Here is a 21205-nt window from a genome sequence, read left to right as displayed (position 1 = left end):
CATGGTAGAATTCTTTATTAGGATGGAGAGTGACACAGTTAATTAAGAAACTAGGGTCTTGAACTTAAGGAAAGGTAACTTTGATGGTTTGAGGCATGAATTGGCTAGATTAGACTGGCGAATGATACTTAAAGGGTTGATGGTGGATAGGCAATGGCAAACATTTAAAGATCACATGGATGAACTTCAACAATTGTACATCCCTGTCTGGAGTAAAAATAAAACTGGGAAGGTGGCTCAACCATGGCTAACAAGGGAAATTAAGGATAGTTTTAAATCCAAGGAAGAGGCATATAAATTGGCCAGAAAAAGCAGCAAACCTGAGGACTGGGAGAAATTTAGAATTCAGCAGAGGATGACAAAGGGTTTAATTAAGAGGGGGAAAATAAAGTACGAGAAGCAGCTTGTCGGAAACATAAAAACTGACTGAAAAAGCTTCTAAAGATATGTGAAGGGGAAAAAGATTAGAGAAGACAAATGTAGGTCCCTTGCAGTTGGAGTCAGGTGAATTTATAATGGGGAACAAAGAAATGGCAGACCAATTGAACAAATACTTTGGTTCTGTCTTCACGAAGGAAGACACAAATAGCCTTCTGGATGTACTAGGGGACCGAGGGTCTCGTGAGAAGGAGGAACTGAATGATATCCTTATTAGGCGGGAAATTGTGTTAGGGAAATTGATGGGATTGAAGGCCGATAAATCTCCGGGCCCTGATAGTCTGCATTCCAGAGTACTTAAGGAAGTGGCCCTAGAAATAGTGGATGCATTTTCCAACAGTCTATCAACTCTGGATCAGTTCCTATGGACTGGAAGGTAGCTAATGTAACACCACTTTTAAAAAAGGGAGGGAGAGAGAAAGTGGGTAATTATAGACTGGTTAGCCTGACATCAGTGGTGGAGAAAATGTTGGAATCAATTATTAAGGATGAAATAGCAGCGCATTTGGAAAGCAGTGACAGGATCGGTCCAAGTCAGCATGGATTTATGAAGGGGAAATAGTGCTTGACAAATCTTCTGGAATTTTTTGAGGATGTAACTCGTAGAGTGGACAAGGGAGAACCAGTGGATGTGGTGTATTTGGACTTCAAAAGGCTTTTGACAATGTCCCGCACAAGAGATTGGTGTGCAAAATCAAAGCACATGGTATTGTGGGTAATGTATTGACGTGGATAGAGAACTGATTGGCAGACAGGAAGCAGAGAGTTGGGATAAACGGGTCCTTTTCAGAATGGCAGGCAGTGACTAGTGGGGTGCCGCAGGGCTCAGTACTGGGACCCCAGCTCTTCACAATATACATCAATGATTTGGATGAAGGAATTAAGTGTAATATCTCCAAGTTTGCAGATGACACTAAACTGGGTGGCGATGTGAGCTGTGAGGGGGATGCTAAGAGGCTGCAGGGTGACTTGGACAGGTTAGGTGAGTGGGCAAATGCATGGCAGATGCAGTATAATGTGGATAAATGTGAGGTTTTCCACTTTGGGGAAAAACACGAAGATAGAATATTATCTGAATGGTGGCAGATTAGGAAAAGGAGAGGTGCAACGAGACCTGGGTGTCATGGTACATCAGTCATTGAAAGTTGGCATACAGGTATAGCAGGCGGTAAAGAAGGCAAATGGTTTTCATAGCAAGGGGATTTGAGTATAGGAGCAGGGAGGTCTTACTGCAGTTGTACAGGGCCTTAGTGGGGCCTCACCTGGAATATTGTGTTCAGTTTTGGTCTAATGTGAGGAAGGATGTCCTTGCTATTGAGGGAGTGCAGCGAAGGTTCACCAGACTGATTCTCGGCATGGCAGGACTGACATATGAGGAGAGACTGGATCAACTGGGCCTTTATACATTGGAGTTTAGAAGAATGAGAGGGGTTCTCATAGAAACATACAAGATTCTGATGGGACTGGACAGGTTAGATGCAGGTAGATTGTTCCCGATATTGAGGAAGTCCAGAACCAGGGAACACAGTCTTAGGATAAGGGGTAAGCCATTTAGGACAGCGATGAGGAGAAACTTCTTCCCTCAGAGTTGTTAACCTGTGGAATTCCCTACTGCAGAGAGTTGTTGATACCAGTTCATTGGATATATTCAAGAGGGAGTTAGATATGGCCCTTACAGCTAAGGGGATCAAGGGGTATGGAGAGAAAGCAGGAAAGGGGTACTGAGGGAATGATCAGCCATGATCATATTGAATGGTGGTGCAGACTTGAAGGGCCGAATGGCCTACTCCTGCACCTATTTTCTATGTTTCTATGTTTCTATGCTACCTTCAGGGATCTGTGGACATGCACTCCAAGGTCCCTCTGTTCTTCTACACTTCTCAGTATCCTAACATTTACTTTGTATTCCCTTGCCTTTTTTGTCCTCCCCAGATGCATTACCTCACACTTCTCTGGATTGAATTGTATTTGCCACTTTTCTGCCCACCTGACCAGCACATTGATATCTTACTGCAGTCTACAGCTTTCCTCCTCACTATCAACCATACAGCCAATTTTTGTATCATCTGCTAAATTCTTAATCATGCCCCCTATATTGAATTCTAAATCATTGATATATACCACAAAAAGCTGACCCCTGCGGAACCCCACTGGAGACAGCCTTCCAGTCGCAAAAACTCCTGTCAACCATTACCCTTTGCATCTTGCCACGGAGCCAATTTTGGATCCATTTTGCACTCTCCCTTGGATCACATGGGTTTTGCTTTTCTGACCAGTTTGCTATGTGGGACCTTGTCAAAAGAAAAACCATGGAGACTACATCAAATGCGCTACCTCATTGAATTTTGAGAAGGTAACAAGGAGGGTCAATCAAGTTAGTCGGACACGACCTTCCTTTAACAAACCCATGCTGACGGTCTTTGATTAATCTGTGCCTTTCTAAATGATGATTAATAGCGTCCCTCAGACTTTTTTTCCAATAATTTGCCCACCATTGAGATTAGGTTGACTAGCTAGTAATTACTCACCCTTTTTAAATGATGGTACAACGTTAATAGTCCTCCAGTCCTCCGGCACCATGTCTGTAGCCAGAGAGAATTGGAAAATAATGGTCAGAGATTCCGCTATTTCTGCCCTTGTTTTTCTTAACAGCCTGGGATACATTTCATCGGGGCGTGGCAATTTATCTACCTTCAAAGATGCTAAACACCTCAATATTTACTATCTCACTAGGTTTATCTCATCTAATATTTCACACTCCTCCTCCTTAACTACAATGTCTGCTTTGTCCTTCTCTTTTGTCAAGACAGACATGAGGTATTCATTAAGAACCATACCCATGTCTTCTCCATGAGGACAGGATCTGGCTTGGTTGCGGCAGTCCCCATGGTTGAATAGCTTTCCTGCACGTACCCTCTGGGCTCGCTCTTTGACGAATGGCCACTTGAGAATGGTTTCTGGAGAGCTGCTGTGCAACTTTACCTCAGTGTGAGCCAGCAATTTCAAGTAGGAGGGAAAACTGGGGGCAAGGAAGAACTTAAAAATTGTTCCGTGTGTTTAGAATGAATTGGTGAATATGTTGTGGCATAAGTAAAGATTTGCAACTGAGTATTGTCAACAGGTTATAGAAATTCTGGACTTTAGTCAAAGAAAAGCGTGCATTTCTATTGCTCCTTGCAGGACCTCAGGACGTCCCAAAGTGCTTTTCAGCCAAAGAAGTGTAATCACTGTTGTGATGTGGGAAATGCATCAGCCCATTTGCGCAGTCAGATCAAACATACAGCGAAGTGATAGATGACCAAATAGTCTTTTTTTAGTGATGTTAGTTGAGGGTTAAATATTGACAAGGTAGAACTCCCCAGCTCTTTTAAATAGTGCCGTGGGATCTTTTAGGTCCACCTGAGAGGGCAAATGGGGCCTCAGTTTAACGTCTCAGCCGAAAGATATTAGTAAATTAGTTAAGTGTTTACTAAAATGTACAGAGTGACCCTGGTGTGCAGTTATCAGGCCGACAGGACCAATATAAATTGGCAGGCAGCAGCAATCAATCCAGAACATTGTATTGGCCAACTTGCTCATGGCAAAGTAAGTGAGCGAGTCCAGGTGGGGGAGATTGCCTAGATGGTTTTAATAAATATACAATAAAAGCTCCCCTGGTGCTCCATTGGGTAAAGTCACTCCACAGAGCAGATGTGAGCCATGGCTCAGTAGGTAGCCCTCTCGGTTTGGAGTCAGAAGGTTGTGGGTTCAAGTCCCACTTCAGAGACTTGAGCACATAAATCAAAGCTGACACTCCCAGTACAGTACTGAAGGAGTGCTGCACTGTCAGAGGTGCTGTCTTTTGGATGGGATATTAAACTGTAGTTCCCATGCCACTCTTTCGTCGAGGAACAAGAGAGTTCTTGGTTTCGTGTCCAATATTTAGCCCTCAACCAATATCATTGAAAAAAAACATGATCTCATCGTTATCTCTTTGCTGTTTGTGAGACCTTGCTGTGTGCAAATTGGCTGCTGTGTTTTTTTTACATTGTAACAGTGGTGATACTTCAAAAGTGGTTGTAAAGTGCTTTGGGGTATGTCCTGAGATCATGAAAGGTGCTATATAAATGCAAGTTCTTTCTTTTTATATAATTATTTCTTGCAATGTTTTCCTATGAACCAACCTTTTGGTTTAGCAGGACAACCAAGTCCCTTTTGTTTGGTTAGTTGGGGGTGTGGGGGGTGCGGGGAATGAAGTCGATGAGTGAAATGCTGGTGTGCTTGGGAGCTGACAGACTGAACAGTCAGCTGTGAGACTCAGCTGTGAGATCGGTATGCAGACAGCGAACTGTCTTAGCTGTTGTGGAGGTGAGTGAGAGGGCAACCTAGTCTCTGCCGAAGAGTCTCTCTTGAGTGGCTTCCACTGTCTCACTGAATCGAAATGACCATCGAAATGAAGTATGGCCCCTGGTGATGGTGTCTTTGGAGTGAGCCACTACGATGTCACACCCGGAAATGTTCTCTGTTTCCGGCCTTCCTTCAGGCAGCCATTTTAAAGCATAAAACATTTACAAAGGGCAACGGAGAGCCGGTGGGAATGATTCACATATATCCTGTTATAACAGGGTATCCATATCAGGAGATATACATGAACAGGCTGGGTCTCTTTTCTCTTGAAAAAAGAAGACTGAGGGGTGATCTAATAGAGGTCTTTAAAATTATGAAAGGTTTTGATGGAGTGGATACAGAGAGAATGTTTCCACTTGTGAGGAAGAGCATAACTAGAGGCCATCAATATAAGGTAGTCACCAAGAAATCTAATAGGGAATTCAGAAGAATATTCTTTACTCAAAGAGTGGTGAGAATGTGGAACTCGCCACCACAGGGAGTGGTTGAAGCGAATAGTATCGATGCATTTAAGGGGAGGCTAGACTAGCATACAAGAGAGAGGGGAATAGAGGGTTATGCTGAGAGATTTAGATGATGAATGAGCGGAGGAGGCTCGAGTGGAGCATGGACTGGTTGGGTCGAATGGGCTGTTTCTGTGCCATGTATCCTATATAATCCCATGTAAAACATGATTATGGACACTTCAGATAAATAAATTCAAATGATTAGATTCACAGAGTGTTCCAATGTAAGAGTGTAAATGGTCCATCATGGGCTGTGAGTGGAAAAGTAGAACCTTTCATCTGGTTTCTAACCCTGTGTGGTCAATGGACAGTTGACATTCACAGGTCAGAGGTGTCACAAATTGGATAGTCCACCAATGGGGGAGAACAGATTAATACAGTAGCAGTGTTCTGCCATTAGATGTCACAAGCACATTTAGTAAAAGCTTTATCAGATCATATTTCCAACTTCTGGGATATTGGAATCAGAGTGGCCTCCCAGTTTACAATTTCTTTGAGGTGTGAATCACAAGTCATTTTTCTCACGTGGTGAGGCCATTTCCTTGAATCCAAATAACATCAGTTGTTAGCACCAAGTGTTCTTAAATGATAATCATGTTATAACAGGAGATATCTGAATGATTAAATATGTAATTCATTTATCTCTTACAGAATTTCAGTTTCACATTCAATTTAACTAAAAGTGTAGAAAGTACACTCTCTCTCACTCAAGATATCACTTACACAAAAGTGTAACTTAGCAGACTGTTACTTTTACATCTGTGATATCACTTCAAATCCAACTGAAGCTTTCTGTCTCTGGCTGTAAGGTTACTGATGATTTGTGTTCGGGCAGTTTCAATCTGGATCCAAGAGGGCATAAATCCACAGCTTCAAATTGGCAATCTCACTTGGAGTGGTCACAAGGAAAGCTGATGTGGGGAATGCATGTGCCACACTGAAGGATGTTTTTCTGAGACTGGGATGAAGGTATGTTGGCAGGACAATATGGATAGACATTTATCTTGCTTGTAGTCCTTTCTACATCTGATCTGCAATGCTAGATGTTGGCAAACATTCCAAGGCACTTCACAAGAGCGTAATCAGATAAAAGTTTTATCACCAAGCCAAAGAAGGAGACGTTCGGACAAGTGGCCATAAGCTTGGTCAAAGAGTTAGGCTTTAAGGAATGTCTTAAAGGAGAAGAGAGGCGAAGAGGTTTTGAGGGAATTCCAGAGTTTAGGGCCTACACAGCCGAAGGCTGCCAATGGTGGGGCAAAGGGAATTGGGAATGCACTGGAGGCCAGAATTAGAGGAGTGCAGAGATCACGGAGGTTTGTAGCGCTGGGGGAGGTTACAGAGATTGGAAGGGGTAAGGCTATGTTGGGATTTGAACACTAAGATGAGAATTTTAAATTTGAGGTGTTGCTGGACCTGGAGCCAATATAGGTCAACAAGCACAAGGGTGATGGATGACCAGGACTTGGTGCGAGTTTACCTGCAGCAAAATTTTGGAAGAGCTTATGTTTATGGAAGATAAGGGGCCGCCAAGAGAGCTTTGGAATAGTAGAGTCTGGAGGTAACCAAAGGCATGGGTGAGGGTTGCTGCAGCACATGAGCTGAGGCAAGGACAGATATTACAGAGGAGGAAGTAGGTGGTGCAGTGATGGAGCGGCTATGTGGTTGGAAGCTCAACAGGACACCAAGGTTGCAAACATCCCAGTTCACCCTGAGGCAGTGGCCAGGGAGTGAGATAGAATTGCTGGCTAGGGAACAGGGTTTGTGGTGTAACCTGAAGGCAATGGCTTCAATCTTCCCAATGTTTGATTGGAGAGAATTTCTGCTCATCCAGGACTGGATATCGGACAAGCATTGTGGCAAATCAAAGGCAATGGAGGGGTTGAGAGGTAGTGGTGAGGTAGGGTTGGATGGTGTCAGCGTTCATGTGGAACCTGATGTGTTTTCGGATGATGATGATGATGCTAAGGGACAGCATGTAGATGAGAAATAAGAGGGGGCCAAGAAAAGATATTTGGGGGATTCCAGAGGTAACAGAGTGGAGGCGGGAAGAGAAGCTATTGCAGGAGATTCTCTGGCTACAACTGGAACCACGAGAGGGCAGTCCCACTCACCCGGACAAAGTAGGCGAGGTGGTTGAAGGAGAATGGTGTGGTCAACCATGTAAAACAAATGTGTGGTACAATATACAAACACAGTACTTTAATTAACCAGCTGAAGCAAGCACACAATGCTGAATGTGAGCATTTATAGATCCCAGCACTGCACATTTTCCTCCAACTCATTAAAACCCGTTTTCCTTTTTCTTAAATGCAGCCATTTGTTTTGAATGTTATTGTTAAACCCAGCCATGTGCTTTTTAATATTGTTTTGTTTAGCAGAGCAATTTAATCTTGAAAATCTAACATTTTTGCTATTTCTTTATAAAAGGATTACATTCCACCTCCAATCAAAGCAAGGACAGATTGTGTGCACCATAGTAAATGTGATTTTGTGATCATTTGATTTAAACAGAGCAAAATTATTTCTGTCAAAGCTTATATTTGACATCATCCAACCATACTGATCCAATCAGTAAGAGCTTCACTTTCTCAAAACATTTCCAGCAAATCATAGCTAGAAACATGGAAGAAAAAGAAGCAATTTGAGGCATAGAAATTCTACCACAAAATCAATTCAGTGCATGTACCTTAATGTAGAACATCTTAAGGAAATCTTTGGCTGAAGAAGCGAGAAGGGGTGGAGCATTGATTCAGGGAGGCTCTGGATGGTATGGACCTTGGGAGCTGAGGGAGAAACATTGATTGTGGGGCCAAGGGAGACATTGACTAATCTTGTGGATGAGGGAGATAGTGATTAATTTAAGGTGCTCTCGGGAGGCATTGGCCCCGGAAGGCCACGAGAAGCATCGATCGTGGGGGCGCAGAGATTGAAAATGCATTTGAGAGATGCATCGATCAATTACAAAGTATTCTTGGGAGTCGTCGATCCCAGGGACCCTGAGAAGCATCGATTGTGGGGGATGAAGGAGACGCTGAGGAAGTTTACGGAAGGCACTGATTGTGGGAGTTTACGGGAGGCACATTGCGGGAGTTTACGCGAAGCACTGAGGGACTTTACGGGAGATAACGATTGCGCGAAATTATGGGAGGCACTGATTGCGGAAATTTACAGGTGGCGCTGTTTGCAGGAGTTTACGGGAGACTCTTATTGCTGGAATTTACGGGAAGCACTGAGGGTGTTCATGGGAGACGCTATTGTGGGAGTTTACGGGAGGTACTGATTGCGGGAATTTACGGGAGGGACTGATTGTGGGAGTTTACGGGAGATGCATTGCGGGAGTTTACGCAAAGCACTGAGGGCCATTACAGGAGACGCCGATTGTGGAAAATTACGGGAAGCACTGAAGGAATTTACTGCAGACGCTGATTGCGAGAATTTACGGGCGACGCAGATTGCGGGAGTTTACAGGAGACCCTGATTACGGGAGTTTACGGGAGTTTACGCGAAGCACTGTGTTTTTACGGGAGATGCCGATTGCGGGAAATTACGGGAGGCACTGAGGGAGTTTATGGGAGACGCTGATTGCGGGAGTTGGTCAGAGATGCTGACAGCGGGAGTTCACGGGAGACGCCAATTGTGGGAAATTACGGGAGACGCTTAGTGCGTGAGTTTATGGGAGACGCTGATTGCGGGAGTTGGTCAGAGATGCTGACTGCGGGAGTTCATGGGAGACGTCAATTGTGGGAAATTACGGGAGGTACTGCGGGACTTTACAAGAGACGCTGTTTGCGGCAATTAATGGGAGACGCTGAGGCAGAAGTTTACGGCAGTTTCTGATTGAGGGAATTTACGTTAGACGCTGAGGCAATTGACGGGAACCGTTGAATGCGGCACTTTACAGGAGACGCTGATTGCGGGAGTTTATGGGAGGCGCTGATTGCGGGAGTTTACGGGAGGCGCTGATTGCGGGAGTTTACGGGAGGCGCTGATTGCGGGAAATTACGGGAGGCGCTGATGACGGGAGACTCTTATTGCTGGAATTTACAGAAAGCATTGAGGGTGTTCATGGGAAACGCTATGTGGGAGTTTTCGAGAGGCAATGAGCGAGTTTACAGGAGGCGCTGATTGTGGGAGTTTACGGGAGACGCTGATTGCGGGAGTTTATGGGAGACGCTGATTGCGGGAGTTTACGGGAGACGCTGATTGTGGGAGTTTATGGGAGGCGCTGATTGTGGGAGTTTATTCCGGGCGACGCTGATTGCGGGAGTTTGTTACGGGCGACGCTGATTGCGGGAGTTTGTTACGGGCGACGCTGATTGCGGGAGTTTGTTACGGGCGACGCTGATTGCGGGAGTTTATGGGAGGCGCTGATTGCGGGAGTTTACTGGAGACGTTTTTTACGGGAGATACTGATTGCTGGAGCTTACGGGAGACACTGATTGCTGGAGCTTACGGGAGACACTGATTGCGGGAGTTTACGGGAGGCATTTATTGCGGGAGTTTACGGGAGGCACTGATTGCGGGAGTTTACGAGAGACACTGATTGTGGGAGTTTACGGGAGGCACTGATTGTGAGAGCTTATAGGAGGCACTGATTGCGGAAGTTTACGGGAGGCACTGATTGCGGGGGTTTACGGGAGGCACTTATTGCGGGAGTTTACAGGAGACGCTTATTGCGGGAATTAACGGGAAGCACTGAGGATGTTCATGGGAGACGCTATTGTGGGAGTTTTTGAGAGGCACTGTGTGAGTTTACAGGAGGCGCCGATTGCGGGAGTTTAGGGGAGACGCCGATTGCGGGAGTTTAGGGGAGACGCCGATTGCGGGAGTTTAGGGGAGACGCCGATTGCGGGAGTTTAGGGGAGACGCCGATTGCGGGAGTTTAGGGGAGACGCCGATTGCGGGAGTTTAGGGGAGACGCCGATTGCGGGAGTTTAGGGGAGACGCCGATTGCGGGAGTTTAGGGGAGACGCCGATTGCGGGAGTTTACGGGAGACGCTTATTGTGGGAATTGATGGGAAGCACTGAGGGAATTTACGGGAGATGGGGATTGCGGGTGTTTATGGGAGCCACTGATTGCGGGAGTTTATGGGAGACAATTTACGGGAGTTTACGCGAAGCACTGAGTGTTTTTACGGGAGACGCAGGTTGCGGGAAATTACGGGAGGCACCGATTGCGGGAGTTGGTCGGAGATGCTGACTGTTAAGTCCTGACTCTAATGTACTGACTCAACGGGACACTCCAGTCCTGCACTTGCCTGAGACCTCCCTTTATATACCTCAGTGGGACAGGTATGGAGTGTCTCCGGCAAGTGCACCCCTGGTGGTAAGGTATGCTTATTGTTACAGGTCATATCCAGTTACAGTCATGTATAGCATGGTAAGATACAGTTATATACAGTAATGTGAGATACATGACATCGCTCTCCCCCAAGGTCTTATTGCCTTTATAGATTCAGTCTCTCAGGTGGTCTGCGCTCTCGCGTGGAGCGTCTTAGTTGTGGTTCAGTTATTTGCCTTGGTGCTTGTTTTTCATTCGGTGTGATTGCTGGTATCTCACCTGGGCTGTCTGTTGAGACTGCCCTTTCCTCAGGTTGTTCCACCTGTCTGTCCACAAGGTGTGGTGTGAGTTCCACATTGTAGTCTGCCTCTGGTTCTTCAGTATTATCAGTGAATCTACTTTTTACTTGGTCTACATGCCTCCGGCAGGTTTTGCCATTGTCCATTTGTCCAACCAGTAGCCTGTTTCCCTCTTTGTCTGTTACTGTCCCTGCAAGCCATTTGGGACCCCGGCCATAGTTTAGCACAAAAACTTTGTCCCCTAGCTCATTCCACCTCCCCCTTGAATTTCGGTCATGGTACCCAGTTAGCTTTTGACGCTTAGCCTCAACAATTTCATGCATGTTTGGGAGGATTAACGAGAGCCTGGTCTTTCAGGTTCATTTCATCAATAGTTGCGCGGGGAGAACCCCAGCCAACGAATGCGGACGAGATCTGTATGCCAGCAGCAGTCGCGACAGGCGGCTCTGCAGCGTGGGACCTTGGATTCTGAGCATGCCTTGTTTAATGATCTGGACTGCTCGCTTTGCCTGGCCATTGGAGGCCGGCTTGAAAGGCGCCGTCTTAACGTGATTTATACCGTGGTCAACTATAAAATCGTGAAATTCTGCGCTGGTGAAGCACGGACCATTATCACTGACCAATATGTCAGGAATTCCGTGCGTTGCAAACATGGTTCTAAGGCTCTCCACAGTGGTGGAGGTGGTGCTTGAGTTTAAAATGGTGCACTCGATCCATTTTGAAAATGCATCAACGACTACGAGGAACATTTTGCCCATGAATGGACCCGCATAGTCTACATGCACCCGCGACCACGGTTTGATGGGCCAGGGTCAGGGGCTTAGGGGGACCTCTCTGGGGGCATTACTGAGTTGGGCACAAATGGTGCACCGACGGACGCAGAGCTCCAAGCCCGCGTCAATGCCAGGCCACCAGACATGAGATCTGGCTATGGCCTTCATAAGGACGATCCCCGCACGATCGCGATAGAGTTCCCGGACAAACGCCTCCCTGCCTCGTAAGGGCGTAACTACTCGGCTGCCCCACATCAGGCAGTCTGCCTGTAGTGAGAGTTCATGCATGCGCCTATGGAAGGGTTTGACCTTCTCGGGGCAGGCATCGCGAGCCTCTGTCCAGTCACCGGTTAAAACGCATCTTTTAACGAGAGATAACGTGGGGTCTCTGGTCGTCCAGGCTCTGATTTGGCGAGCCATCATGGGCGAACCTGTGGATTCAAAGGCATTGATTGCCATGACCATCTCACAGTCCTGTTCGTCGGACCCTTCTGTGGTCGCCAGGAGTAGCCTGCTAAGTGCGTCGGCACAGTTGTCTGTGCCTGGTCTGTACCTTATCGTGTAGTCGTAACCCGCCAGCATGAGTGCCCACCGCTGAATGCACGCCGAGGCGTTGCCGTTGATTGCCTTGCACTCGGATAGCAGGGACGTGAGGGGTTTGTGGTCGGTTTCTAACGCAAACTTGGCCCCGAAAAGGTATTGGTGCATCTTTTTGACACAAAAAGGCCTCGATGTGTGTGATGGTGGTGAGTAGCTTAGACTCTTCGGTCAGTTCTTGCGTCATATACGCCGATGTGAGGTAAAGTTTCGACAACAGTATTTCTCCAGCCAACGTGGCAAATAGGTCCTCTGCTCTGGACAGCGGATATTGGTCCTGTAGGGAGACTCTGTTTATGGTAGTCTTGTAATCCCCACAGATTCACACGGATCCATCAGGCTTCATGACTGGGACGATGGGGCTTGCCCAGTTGCTGAATTCCATGGGAGAAATTATGCCTTCCCGCAGAAGCCAGTCCAGTTCGTTTTCAATCTTTTCCCTCATCACATAAGGCACAGCTCTAGCCTTGTGATGGACCGGTCTGGCATCCTGTGTGATGTAGATTCTAAATTTAGCCCCTTTGAAGGTGCCCACACCTGGCTGAAAGAGATGTTCAAAACAACTTAGAACTGTTGAGCAGGAGCTCCGTTCCTCTAACGACATGGCGTGAACATCATCCCATTTCCAATTAAGTTCTGCTAGCCAGCTTCTTCCCAACAGGGCTGGGAGATCCCCGGGGACAATCCACAGGGCAAGTCGGTGCACCGTCCCTTTGTGTGTGACTGAGAGCATGGCGCTGCCAAGAACTGGGACGATTTCTTTAGTATAGGTACTTAGTTTGGTGTCGATCTTTGTGAGTTTTGGTCTATTGCTTTTGTGCGGCCACAGCTGTTCAAATTGTTGAACGCTCATGCGGGATTGACTGGCCCCCGTGTCCAGTTCCATGTTGACGGGTATCCCGTTGAGACGAACCCTCATCATAATTGGAGGCGTCTCGGTGTAAGAACAGTGGACATTGATCGTGTTAACCCGCTGTACCTCAGCGTTCCGTGCACTGTTCCAACCGTCTTCTGGTCCGCTTTTCGACCCTTCCGATTCGTATACCAGCCGAGCTGCTGTTTTTCTGCACATGCGAGCCAGATGCCCTGTATAGTTGCAGGTTCTGCAAACGGCATGCTGAAATCTACATACCCTGGTTGAGTGCCTTCCCCCACATCTCGAATACAGACCGTTTCCATTGTTTCCGAAGGATGAGCTGCGTCTGGCTGATCTCCCTTGAGCTTCTCTCAATCTGTTGTTGTTTGCTCGCATTGTGGGTTGATGAGGTGTGATCGGCCGTTCATGTGGCCCTTGATTTTGATGGCTTCTGGCACCACTGTCTGCTGCTGAAGGCCTGTTCTCCTGCCTTTGTCTGTGTGTGGGGGTAGCGGTTTGTTTCACAATGTGAACTCCTTGTTCCGATGCCTCGTTGGTTGTCATACCCGAGGTATAGATGAGCCTCGTTTCTTCTTCGCCTGCCAAGAACGTCTGTGCGACCAGTGCTGCTGCCTCTAGAGTCAAGTTCTTAGTCTCTATAAGCTTTCGGAATATGCCTGCATGGCTTATTCCTTCAATAAAAAAGTCTCTCAGTACTTCTCTCCTTAGTTCATCGGAGAACTCACATGAACTAGCCAGCCTCCGAAGTTCCGCCACGAAGTCGGGTATGCTTTGGCCCACACAGCGTCTGTAGTTGTAGAACCGGTCTCTGGCCATGTGTAGGCTGCTCACTGGCTTCAGGTGGTCTCTCACCAGTGTGCTCAACCCCTCAAACGACTGTCTTGCTGGTTTCTTGGCTGCCAGCAGGTTTTTCATTAAAGCGTATGTTTTCGAGCCACAGCTGGTCAAGAGATGGGCTCTTCTCTTGTCTGCCTTATCATCGCCTAACCCGTCTTTGGTCACAAAGCTTTGCTGGAGCCATTCTATAAAATCATCCCAATTGTCTCCAGCATTGTATTTCTCATCTGAGCCGTTGGTAGCCATTCTGTGGATTCTGTGATCCCGTAACTCGTCGCCACTGTTAAGTCCTGACTCTAATGTACTGACTTACACGAGACACATGCTGAAGTCAAGGTCACTCAGGAACTGCACCTTTAATTCCAGCTCTCCAGTCCTGCACTTGCCTGAGACCTCCCTTTATATACCTCAGTGGGACAGGTATGGAGTGTCTCCTGCAAGTGCACCCCTGGTGGTAAGGTATGCTTATTGTTACAGGTCATATCCAGTTACATTCATGTATAGCATGGTAAGATAGAGTAATGTGAGATACATGACACTGACTGCGGGAGTTCACGGAAGACGGCGATTGCGGGAAATTACGGGAGGCACTGAGGGAGTTTACAAGAGACGCTGATTGATTGCGGTAATTTATGGGAGACGCTGAGGGAGTCTACAGGAGGTGCTATTGCTGGAGTTTACGGGAGACACTTATTTCCGGAGTTTACGGGAAGCACTGCGGTAGCTTACTGGATACGCTGATTGGGAGAGATTATGGGAGGCCCTGATTGCGGGACTTTACGGGAGACGCGGATCATGGGAGTTTACGGGAGACGCATTGCGGGAGTTTACACGAAGCACTGAGGGCCATTACAGGAGACGCCGATTGCGGGAAATTACGGGAGGCACTGAAGGAGTTTACTGGAGACGCTGATTGCGGGAGTTGATGAGGGGCACTGATTGCGGGAGTTTACGGGAGACCCCGATTACGAGATTTTACGCGAAGCACTGAGGGACATTACGGGAGGCACTGATTGCGGGAGTTTACGGGAGGCACGTTACGGGAGTTTACGTGAAGCACTGAGGGACTTTCCGGGAGGTACTGATTGCGGGAAATTACGTGAGACGCTGATTGCGGAAATTTATGGGAGACGCAGAGGGAGATTACGGGAGATGCTGATTGCGGAAGTTTATGGGAGGCACTGAGGGAGTTTACGGGAAATGCTGATTGTGGCAGTTTATGGGAGACGCTGATTGCGGGAGTTTACTGGAGGCTCATTGCGGGAGTTTACACGAAGCACTGAGGGCCATTACAGGAGACGCCGATTGCGGGAAATTACGGGAGGCACTGATTACGGGATTTTACGCGAAGCACTGAGGGACATTACGGGAGGCACTGATTGCGGGAGTTTACGGGAGATGCTGATTGCGGGAAATTACGGGAAGCAGTGAGGGAGCTTACGGGAAACGTTGAATTCGGCACTTTACGGGAGACACTGATTGCGGCAGTTTACGGGAGACGCTGCTTGTGGGAGTTTATGGGAGATGCTGATTGTGGGAATTTATGGGAAGCACTGATTGCGGGAGTTTTCAGGAGGGACTGATTGTGGGACTTTACGGGAGACGCATTGCGGGAGTTTACGCAAAGCACTGAGGGACATTACATGAGACGCCGATTGTGGGAGTTTACGGGAGACGCTGATTGCGGGAGTTTACGGGAGACACATTGCTGGGTTTTACGCGAAGCAGTGAGGGACATTACGGGAGACGCTGATTGCGGGAGTTTACGGGAGACGCTGATTGCGGGATTTTTTTGGGAGACGATGATTGTGGGATTTACAGGAGGCACAGATTGCAGGATTAACTGGTAGGCACTGAATGAATTTACTGGAGGTAAAGAGGGAATTTACAGAATGTACTGATTGCGGGAGTTTACAGGAGACGCTGATTATGGGCGTTTTCGGGAAGCGATGAGAGTTTACGTGAGGCTCTAAGGGATTTTACGGAAGACGGTGATTATGGGAATTTACGGGAGGTACTGACTGCGGGAGTTTATGGGAGACGTTGATTGCGGGAGTTTACGTGAGGCATTTTATTTTGGGAGTTTAGGGGAGGCTCTGATTTTGGGAGTTTATGGGAGGCACTAATTGTGGGACTTTACGGGAGACGCTGATTGCGGGACTTTACGGGAGACGCTGATTGCGGGACTTTACGGGAGACGCTGATTGCGGGACTTTACGGGAGACGCTGATTGCGGGACTTTACGGGAGACGCTGATTGCGGGACTTTACGGGAGACGCTGATTGCGGGACTTTACGGGAGACGCTGATTGCGGGACTTTACGGGAGACGCTGATTGCGGGACTTTACGGGAGACGCTGATTGCAGGAGTTTATGGGAGACGCTGATGGTGGGAAATTACGGGAGACACTGAGGGAGTTTACAAGAGACACTGTTTGCAGGAATTTATGGGAGACGCTGAGGGAGTCTACGGAAGATGCTGATTGCGAGAGTTTATGGGAGGCACTGATTGCGGGAGTTTACGGGAGGCGCTGATGATGGGTGACTCTTATTGCTGGAATTTACGGGAAGCACTGAGGGTGTTCAGGGGAGATGCTATGTTGGAGTTTTCGAGAGGCACTGTGCGAGTTTATGGGAGGCGCTGATTGCGGCAGTTTATTACGGACGACGCTGGTTGCGGGAGTTTACGGGAGGCGCTTATTGCGGGAGTTTATGGGAGACGCTTATTGCGGGAGTTTACGGGAGGCACTGATTGCTGGAATTTACGGGAGATGCTTATACCGGGAGTTTATGGGAGGCACTGATTGCGGGAATTGATGGGAAGCACTGATTATGGGAGTTTACGGGAGGCACTTTACAGGAGTTTACGCGAAGCACTGAGTGTTTTTACGGGAGACGCCGATTGCGGGAAATTACGGGAGGCACTGATTGCGGGAGTTGGTAGGAGATGCTGACTGTTAAGTCCTGACTCTAATGTACTGACTTACACGAGACACATGCTGAAGTCAAGGTCACTCAGGACCTGCACCTTTAATTCCAGCTCTCCAGTCCTGCACTTGCCTGAGACCTTCCTTTATATACCTCAGTGGGACAGGTATGGAGTGTCTCCGGCAAGTGCACCCCTGGTGGTAAGGTATGCTTATTGTTACAGGTCCTATCCAGTTACAGTCATGTATAGCATGGTAAGATACAGTAATGTGAGATACATGATATCACCCTCCCCCAAGGTCTTATTGCCTTTATAGATTCAGTCTCTCAGGTGGTCTGCGCTCTCGCATGGAGCGTCTTAGTTGTGGTTCAGTTGTTTGCCTTGGTGCCTGTTTTTCGTTCGGTGTGATTGTTGGTATCTCGCCTGGGCTGTCTGTTGAGACTGCCCTTTCCTCAGGTTGTTCCACCTGTCTGTCCACAAGGTGTGGTGTGAGTTCCACATTGTAGTCTGCCTCTGGTTCTTCAGTATTATCAGTGAATCTACTTTTTACTTGGTCTACATGCCTTCGGCAGGTTTGGCCATTGTCCATTTGTCCAACCAGTAGCCTGTTTCCCTCTTTGTCTGTTACTGTCCCTGCAAGCCATTTGGGACCCTGGCCATAGTTTAGCACAAAAGCTTTGTCCCCTATCTCATTCCACCTCCCCCTTGAATTTCGGTCATGGTACTCAGTTAGCTTTTGACGCTTAGCCTCAACAATTTCATGCATGTCTGGGAGGATTAACGAGAGCCTGGTCTTTAAGGTTCGTTTCATCAATAGTTGCAAGGGGGGAGCCCCAGCCAACTAATGCGGACGAGATCTGTATGCCAGCAGCAGTCGCGACAGGCGGCTCTGCAGCGTGGGACCTTGGATTCTGAGCATGCCTTGTTTAATGATCTGCACTGCTCGCTCCGCCTGGCCATTGGAGGCCGGCTTGAAAGGTGCCGTCTTAACGTGATTTATACTGTTGTCAACTATAAAATCGTGAAATTCTGTGCTGGAGAAGCACGGACCATTATCACTGACCAATATGTCAGGAATTCCGTGCATTGCAAACATGGTTCTAAGGCTCTCCACAGTGGTGGAGGTGGTGCTTGAGTTTAAAATGGTGCACTCGATCCATTTTGAAAATGCATCAACGGCTACGAGGAACATTTTGCCCATGAATGGGCCCACATAGTCTACATGCACCTGCGACCACAGTTTGGTGGGCCAGGCCAGGGGCTTAGGGGGCCTCCCTGGGGGCATTACTGAGTTGGGCACAAATGGTGCACCGATGGACGCAGAGCTCCAAGTCCGCGTCAATGCCAGGCCACCAGACATGAGATCTGGCTATGGCCTTCATAAGGACGATCCCCGGGTGCTCGCGATCGAGCTCCCGGACAAACGCCTCCCTGCCTCATAAGGGCATAACTACTCGGCTGACCACCATCAGGCAGTCTGCCTGTAGTGAGAGTTCATGCATGCGCTATGGAAAGGTTTGACCTCCTCGGGGCAGGCATCGCGAGCCTCTGCCCAGTCACCGGTTAAAACGCATCTTTTAACTAGAGATAACGTGGGGTCGCTGGTCATCCAGGCTCTGATTTGGCGAACCGTCATGGGCGAACCTGTGGATTCAAAGGCATTGATTGCCATGACCATCTCAGTCCTGTTCGTCGGACCCTTCTGTGGTCACCAGGGGTAGCCTGCTAAGCACGTCGGCACAGTTGTCTGCCTGGTCTGTGCCTTATCGTGTAGTCGTAACCCGCCAGCATGAGTGCCCACAGCTGAATGCACGCCGAGGCGTTGCCGTTGATTGCCTTGCACTTGGATAGCAGGGACGTGAGGGGTTTGTGGTCGGTTTCTAACGCAAACTTGGCCCCGAAAAGGTATTGGTGCATCTTTTTGACACAAAAAGGCCTCGATGTGTGTTGATGGTGGTGAGTAGTTTAGACTCTTCGGTCAGTTCTTGCGTCATTTACGCAGATGTGAGGTAAAGTTTCGAGAAAAGTTTTCCTCCAGCCAACGTGGCAAATAGGTCCTCCACTCTGGGCAGTGGGTATTGGTCCTGTAGGGAGACTCTGTTTATGGTAGTCATGTAATCTCCACAGATTTGCACGGATCCATCAGGCTTCATGACTGGGACGATGGGACTTGCCCAGTCGCTGAATTCCACGGGAGAAATTATGCCTTCCCACAGAAGCCAGTCCAGTTCGTTTTCAATCTTTTCCCTCATCACATAAGGCACAGCTCTAGCCTTGTGATGAACCGGTCTGGCATTCTGTGTGATGTAGATTCTAAATTTAGCCCCTTTGAAGGTGCCCAAACCTGGCTGAAAGAGATGTTCAAAATAACTTAGAACTGTTGAGCAGGAGGTCCGTTCCTATGACGACATGGCGTGAACATCATCCCATTTCCAATTAAGTTCTGCTAGCCAGCTTCTTCCCAACAGGGCTGGGAGATCCCCGGGGACAATCCACATGGAAAGTCGGTTCACCATCTCTTTGTGTGTGACTGAGAGCATGGCGCTGCCAAGTACTGGGACGATTTCTTTAGTATAGGTCCTTAGTTTGGTGTCGATCTTTGAGTTTTGGTCTGTTGCTTTTGTGCGTCCACAGCTGTTCAAATTGTTGAACGCTCAGGAGGGATTGACTGGCCTCCGTGTCCAGTTCTATGTTGACGGGTATCCCGTTGAATCATCATAATTGGAGGCATCTTGATGTAAGAACAGTGGACATTGATCATGTTAACCCGCTGTACCTCGGCGTCCCGTGCACTGTTCCAACCGTCTTCTGGTCCGCTTTCTGACCCTTCCGATTCGTATACCAGCCGAACTGCTGTTTTTCTGCACGTACGAGCCAGATGCCCTGTATAGTTGCAGTTTCTGCAAACGGCATGCTGAAATCGACATACCCTGGTTGAGTGCCTTCCCCCACATCACCAACACAGACCGTTTCCATTGTTTCCGAAGGATGAGCTGCGTCTGGCTGATCTCCCTTGAGCTTCTCTCAATCTGTTGTAGATTGCTCGCATTGTGGGTTGATGAGGTGTGATCGGCCGTTCATGTGGCCCTTGGTGGCTTCTGGCACCACTGGCTGCTGTTGAAGGCCTGCTCTCCTGCCTTTGTCTGTGTGTGGGGGTAGCGGTTTGTTTCACAATGTGAACCCCTTGTTCCGATGCCTCGTTGGTTGTCATACCCGAGGTATAGATGAGCCTCGTTTCTTCTTCGTCTGCCAAGAACGTCTGTGCAACCAGTGCCGCTGCCTCTAGAGTCAAGTTCTTAGTCTCTATAAGCTTTCGGAATATGCCTGCGTGGCCTATTCCTTCATTAAAAAAGTCTCTCAGTACTTCTCTCCTTAGTTCATCGGAGAACTCACATGAACTAGCCAGCCTCCGAAATTCCGCCACGAAGTCGGGTATGCTTTGGCCCACACAGCATCTGTAGTTGTAGAACCGGTCTCTGGCCATGTGTAGGCTGCTCACTGGCTTCAGGTGGTCTCTCACCAGTGTGCTCAACTCCTCAAACTACTTTCTTGCTGGTTTCTCGGGTGCCAGCAGGTCTTTCATTAAAGTGTATGTTTTCGAGCCACAGCTGGTCAAGAGATGGGCTCTTCTCTTGTCTGCCTTATCGTCGCCCAGCCAGTCTTTGGTCACAAACCTTTGCTGGAGCCTTTCTATAAAGTCATCCCAATTGTCTCCAGCATTGTATTTCTCATCTGAGCCGTTGGTAGCCATTCTGTGGATTCTGTGATCTCGTACTTGTCGCCACTGTTAAGCCCTGACTCTAATGTACTGACTTACACGAGACACATGCTGAAGTCAAGGTCACTCAGGAACTGCACCTTTAATTCCAGCTCTCCGGTCCTGCACTTGCCTGAGACCTCCCTTTATATACCTCAGTGGGACAGGTATGGAGTGTCTCCTGGAAGTGCACCCTTGGTGGTAAGGTATGCTTATTGTTACAGGTCATATCCAGTTACATTCATGTATAGCATGGTAAGATAGAGTAATGTGAGATACATGACACTGACTGCGGGAGTTCACGGAAGACGGCGATTGCGGGAAATTACGGGAGGCACTGAGGGAGTTTACAAGAGACGCTGATTGATTGCGGTAATTTATGGGAGACGCTGAGGGAGTCTACAGGAGGTGCTATTGCGGGAGTTTACGGGAGACACTTATTTCCGGAGTTTACGGGAAGCACTGCGGGAGCTTACTGGAGACTCTGATTGCGAGAGTTTACGGGAGGCCCTGATTGCGGGACTTT

At 48.1% G+C, this 21205-nt stretch overlaps 1 protein-coding gene across 3 annotated transcripts in view; it reads left to right on the top strand.

The window, feature by feature from the left end:
- The window catches only part of LOC139260061 (disintegrin and metalloproteinase domain-containing protein 23-like), a 304045-nt gene that overhangs the window by 13969 nt on the left and 268871 nt on the right, over positions 1 to 21205 (top strand). The window contains exon 1 of one of the 3 annotated variants that reach the window (XM_070876184.1): positions 6236 to 6299. The exons of the other annotated variants lie outside the window; for them this stretch is intronic. Coding sequence (XP_070732285.1) covers positions 6258 to 6299 — 42 coding nt within the window. The 5' untranslated portion in view covers positions 6236 to 6257. Of the gene's footprint in view, positions 1 to 6235; positions 6300 to 21205 lie in introns of those variants that run through there. 3 annotated transcript variants of the gene reach the window in all.

Source organism: Pristiophorus japonicus, chromosome 3, assembly GCF_044704955.1.
Source record: "Pristiophorus japonicus isolate sPriJap1 chromosome 3, sPriJap1.hap1, whole genome shotgun sequence".
NCBI classification, from domain to species: domain Eukaryota; kingdom Metazoa; phylum Chordata; class Chondrichthyes; family Pristiophoridae; genus Pristiophorus; species Pristiophorus japonicus.
The sequence above is the reverse complement of the archived record's forward strand: the minus strand, read 5'-3'. Positions and strand labels throughout refer to the sequence as shown.